Consider the following 6,000-nt stretch of genomic DNA (forward strand, 5'->3'; position numbering starts at 1 on the left):
CTCCCATTACCCACATGCTGAGAGCTGACCAATGATGTGCCAAAGCTGCAAGCACTACCTGCCAGAAGGACAAGGTCATAGGCGACACTGGAGCACCATCGCCTGCAAGTTCCCATCCAAGTCACACACCATCCTGACATGGAACCATATTGCAGTTCACTCATTGTCAGTGGAACTCCCTTCCTACCAGCACTGTTGGCATAACTAGACCCAACGAAGTGTGGCAGTTCAAAACCACAGCTCATCATAAATACTGACCTAGGCAGCTACCTCCATATACCTTGAATAAACATCTTAAGAAAATTACTTTGATCACTCTCTGTGATAGCAGGTTCCACATCTCACTACCTTGAGTGAACAAATTTCTTCACAATTCCCCCAGGGATTTATTTGGATTCTTCATCCGTGGTTCTCTGGTTTCAGATTCCACCAAATTTTTGGGGGCCCACCAGGACCACTAAGCTGCCAACTTCATTTGAGCATCGTTACAAAAACGGACAATTCTAGAAGTGAGACGAGAGTAACTGCCCTTGACATAAAAGCAGCACTTGACCAGGTTAGGCATCGAGGAGCCCAAGCAAAACCAGGGAAAACTCTCGGATTTTTGGAGCCTTACCTGGCACTAAGAAAGATGGTTGTTGGAAGTCAGTCATCTCAGACCAGTGGGTCACTACTTGGAATTCCTCGCGGTCTTGTCTTAGGCCCTACCTTGTTCAGCTGCTTCATCAATGACCTTCCCTCCATCATAAGGTCAGAAGTGATGCTCACTGATGACTGCACAACATTCAGCACCATTTGTGACCCCTCAGATACTGAAGCAGCCCATGTTCATAAGCAACAAAACCTGGACAACAGCCAGGCTTGGGATGATACGTGGCAAATGACATGCCCACCACACAAACATCATCCCCAACAAGAGGGAATCTAACCATAGTCCCTATATATTCAACTGCATACCAAGACTGAATCCCTCACTATCATCATCTTGAGTGTTGCTACTGACCAGAAACTGAAATGGAGCAGCCATGTGAAAACTGTGGCTGTAAGAGCAGGTCAGGAGCTGGGAATTCTGTGGTGAGTACTCACATCTCGCCTCTCCAAACCCCTAACCATTATCCAGAAAGCACAAGTCAGGAGTCTGATGGAGTGCTCTTCACCTGCACGAACGAGTGCAATTCACACAACAATCAAAAAGTTCAACACCATCCTGGACAAGTAAACCATTTTATTGGGACCCCTTGAACATTCACTCCCTGCACTACTGTCACCTAATAGCAGCAGTGTGTACCACTTACAAGATACACTACAGTAACCACCAAGGTACCATCCAAAGCTGTCATTTCTACCATCCAGAAGCACTAAGGTAGCAAATGCATTGGCATACCACCACCTACAACTTTTCCTTACAGGCCATGTACCATCCTGAGATGGAATTGCATCTAAATTCCTTCACCAGCTAGAGCAAAATTTTGGAATTCCCTTCCAAACAAACACCCCAATGACCGCAGCAGTTTACTGTTAACTTCTCTGGAGCAATTCAGGACGGGCAATAAGTATCAGCCCTACCCAGAGGTTGACACTGCATCAATGAAGAAAAAAGGTGGTGCCTCTGCACAGTGACAACTAAGAAAAATGTTGTGACAACAAGGTGCAGAGCTGGATGAACACAGCAGGCTAAGCAGCATCATAGGAGCAGAAAGGCTGACGTTTTGAGCCTAGACCCTGTGGATTTTTTTTTTAAATCAGTTATAAAGGCAGGAAATGCTGAAAACATCAGTAATTCTGGAGCACATTTCTCCTCGTCAACACCATGAGAATTTCATGCCTTCCACTGGTTACTTATCTAGAGAAAAGGAGTTCCAATTTGTTTAAGGGCTCCCAACAGCTGTTCCAGAATTGGCCACTGAAGATTGAGATGTAGTGACATTCCTTCACTCAGAGGGGGATGTGAATCTTTGAAATTCTCCGGCCTGGAGAGCTGTGGGTGCTCAATTATTGTGTTTATTCAAAGGCTGAGCTGTACAGACTCTTTGAGAACAAAAGGAGCCAAGGGTTGTGAAGTTTGGATGGGACAGTAGAAGAGAGAGAGAGAGAGAGACTAGCAATGATTATACTGAATACTCTTATAATTTTGCTCCTATGAATTTCCTCGGTCTTTTGAGTGATTAGTCAATGTCGATAGGAAAACTGAACGCACCAAAACTCCGGTCCACCACGGAATCCCCATTAAAACAGCAAAGATGTAAGTTTCCGTGAAATTCAGGGGAATACCGAACACCACCTGAGTGATTCCAATCATTATCTCGGTGATCTGCAAGAGAAGAGGAGTTCAGCTGTAATTCCACTCCAGAATGCCAAGTTATTCTAATGGCAGGGAGGCTATAGTACAGGTTTAGCAACAAAAATTCCTAGGTGAGACAGATGGAGATTAGCATAAAGGATTTGGGTGTGAGAGACAGGAACATTAATTAGAGCTCATGACAGATGAAATCATGAGACTAAGACTGTGAGAGACAGAGGGTGTCTGAAACCGTTCAGGGTTTGAGTGAGACAGGGAAATATCAGGCAGGATTTGTTTTGAGTTTCTCAGGATGTCAGGCTGTTACTAGTGGAGTACAGAAAATGTCAGTGCTACATTCACCACTGTTCATAATCTGTATGCACATGTTTGGATGTGGGGACCAATTGCAACATTGCCAAAATTGCTGATAACACCAAAATGGGTTGTGGGAAGGTGAAGGGGCCAGGGGAAGAGGAAGCAAGTTGTTAAGACTTGTTATAAGGGGAGGCGATGGCCTAGCGGTATTATCACTAGACTGTTAATCCAGATACCTAGATAACATTCTGGGGACCCGGGTTCGAATCCCACAATGGCAGATGGTGGAATTTTAATTCAATAAATATCTGAAATTAACAATCTAATGGTGACCGTGAAACCATTGTCGATTGTTGGGAAAAACCCATCTGGTTCACTAATGCCCTGTAGGGAAGGAACCTGCCATCCTTACATGGTCTGGCCTACATGTGACTCCAGACCCACAACAATGTGGTTGACTCTCAACTGCCCTCTGGGCAATTAGGGATGGGCAATAAATGCTGCCCAGCCAGTGATGCCCTCATCCTGTTAATGAATAAAGGAAAAAGAAAATGGTAGCATATAGGTGCAGTAGGCAATTGAAAAGGAAAACAGTATATTGGCATTCATTTCGAGAGGAACTGAGGACAGAAGAATACAGCTGCAGTTGTCTAGAATCTTAATGAGACCTCACATTGAGTACTGTGTATGGGAAATACTTGCCAGGGAGGGAGAACAATGTAGTTTTACCAGATTAATCCCTGGGATGGTGGGATGCTTACATGGAGAGATTGAGAAACTGGGTCTATGTTCTGTAGAATTTCAAATAATAAGTGATCTCATTGTAACTTAAAAATTCTTCCAGGGAATGAAGGATGGACATAGATAGGATGTCTTCAATGTTTGGTACCTCTGGAACCTGGAGCCATAATCTCCAAGGGGAGAGGCCAGTTAAGAGTGAGATGAGGAGGAATTTCTTTGTAATTCTCCCCCCTAGAAGACTGTGGAAGCTTAATCATTGAGCAGGTTTGGGACAGAAATTGTTAGATTTCTGGAGTGCAATGTCGTAAGCAATGTGGAGATAGTGTGGGAGAATGACATTAAGAAGATGGTTGGTCATGATCTACGTTGTTAGGACAGACTCAACGGCCTCCTCTGCACCTACATTTCCATGAGAGAGAGAGAGAGAGAGAGAGAGAAAACTTTTATTTCAGGTTTGGGAAAGAGTGAAATATCAGGCAGGGCTTTTAAGTTATAGGCATATATCAAAACGAACTGTGTCAGTGAGAGTGAGAGAGAGAGAGGTAAGAAACAGCTTTCACCTGCGAGAGGGGGGAATATCAGGTCGGCTTTATGACAGAGAGAATACCTGACACAGTTTGAGAGAGAAACTGAAACACCAGAATTTTGTGCTTTGGGCAAGATATTGTTATACAAGGGAGTTAGCTCAGTTGGCTGAATGGCTGGTTTGTAATACACAGTAATGCCAACAGTGTGTAGGTTTAATTCCTGCACTGGCTAAGGTTACCATGAAGGACTCTACTTCTCAGCCTCTCCCCTCACCTGACCCTCAAACTGAACATCATCAGTCATCTCTCTTGAATGACAGAGCAGCCCTATATGCTGGTAGGACTTTTATGACATTAGCTTTTACCTTCATTAGACAGGATTGTGTGCAAGGGAAAAAAGTATCCACAAACCTGGATCTGTGTGAGGGAGAGGAATTTCAGAAAGGATCACTGTGAAATCAAAGAGACTAACAATAAGAATTAGTGAACAATAGTGGGAAATATTAGATAAGGTTTGCGTGAGAAAGCAAAATTTTCAGACAGGAATTGAGAATGGTTAGGGGGTGCATAGAGATATCAGGAATGAAAAATTCAACAGGGGAATATGAGACAGGATCTGACAATAGGAGAGGGGGTGAAATATCCGGTCTTCCTTTCTCTCATACACAAGCTCTTCCTGATAATACCCTCTCTGACAAAAGTAGTGGCTGATACTCACCGATTTGACACTACTCATCCAATATACTGCCTGATATTCCCACCCCCACAAAGATGGCTTTGTGTTTGAGCATGAGAGAAGTCGACAGAGTCTGAGAGAGAGAGAGAGAGAGGTGGGGGAGTGGGGAGATATCAAACAGGACGAGTGCACGAGGAAGGAGAATATCAAACAGGGTTTATGTGTGAGTAAGACTTTCATCAGACAGAATCCAGAAATTCTAATGATGGTGGGGAACTGTTGTTGTAACAATCTAGATGACAGGCACATGTTAAGGCCATGCAGAAATCACAACGGACCTAATTCCAATGGAAATGCCTGGGAAATTAAAACTTCCACGAGGCAATTACCCAGCGACTGGAACCCTCTGATAAAGTTCCCAAATCTGAGTTAGAGGCAGAGGTTTTGAAGGATTTTAATCCACTTACATTTAATAGTTACCCATGAAAAGTTACAGGTTTGTCTGATATTGCCCCTGTCTGACGTAAGCCCATTTCGACATTCCTTCTCTGACATAAAACTCTCCAAAATTACCCCCGCTTCATAAACACCCGTTTGTGAAATGAGAAGACGGTGTGGGAATACGAGGTGGTGTGCAATGGGGAAAAATCAGATGGGTGTGTCTGACAGAGAGGGGAATATCAGGCTGGTACCATGAATGACAGCGGGAATACCAGATAGGGTTTGAGACAGAGGGAGGAACTACAGGGTCAGTGCATGAGAGAGGCAACTTCAAACAGGGTTTGTTTGCAAGACAGAAATATCAGACAGCCTTTGTGTGAGACAGAGAAGAATATCAGACAGGATTTTTATGCGCAAATATGGAACATTAGCATTTAATTTAAGTTGACATTTCTGCTGTGTAATGGAATAGTTTGGAGATGTTATAGGCAAGTTGGTTCTTATTGGGAACAGGCAGGCAATGACAGCAAGATGGAGTTGGAGATAGTTGAAACATGAATGAAACTGGCATGGACTCTACGTTCTTATCTTGGGAGAATAAATCTTTGGTTCTTACACCGAAAATCTTCAGTTCCCTGCTGAAAAAAGAGTTCACAAGCCTGAGACAGTTACCCTCTTCCTCGACTGTTTCTAAGTACAGTGTCGACACGTTTCTGAATTCAGGAAGCTGGAAGAAAAGCAAAATATTTGAATTTATTCAGTACACTTCAGGGGATCGCCAGGTACTTTGCAGTGAATGAATGAATGAATGACTCACTGATAAGGTAAACAAATGAAATTTGTCCACTGTAAGCACAGCAAAGTAAGAATTAAGCAGAGATAATCCTTCCCAGTGATGCAAGCTGGAAGAAAAATATTCAGCCTCAAGATTCAAGGAGTATTCATTACGACCTCTTTTCCCAAGTGACTCCAGCACTGTCGGAGGGTCCGTGCCGAGGGAGCGCCGCACTGTCGGAGGG

At 43.7% G+C, this 6,000-nt stretch overlaps 1 protein-coding gene across 12 annotated transcripts in view; it reads right to left on the reverse strand.

Moving 5' to 3' along the window:
* Positions 1 to 6,000, reverse strand: part of LOC125488063 — a 35,679-nt gene that overhangs the window by 5,510 nt on the left and 24,169 nt on the right. For 10 of the 12 annotated variants that reach the window (XM_048620887.1, XM_048620890.1, XM_048620888.1 and 7 more), the window contains 2 exons: positions 5,598 to 5,708; positions 2,198 to 2,311 (listed from right to left, as the gene is read on the reverse strand). In XM_048620887.1, coding sequence (XP_048476844.1) covers positions 2,198 to 2,311; positions 5,598 to 5,708 — 225 coding nt within the window. The remainder of the gene's footprint in view (positions 1 to 2,197; positions 2,312 to 5,597; positions 5,709 to 6,000) is intronic. The other 2 variants (XM_048620893.1, XM_048620891.1) reach the window with 1 other exon arrangement.

The sequence above is a fragment of the Rhincodon typus genome, chromosome 48, assembly GCF_021869965.1.
Source record: "Rhincodon typus isolate 14 chromosome 48, sRhiTyp1.1, whole genome shotgun sequence".
Taxonomy (NCBI): domain Eukaryota; kingdom Metazoa; phylum Chordata; class Chondrichthyes; order Orectolobiformes; family Rhincodontidae; genus Rhincodon; species Rhincodon typus.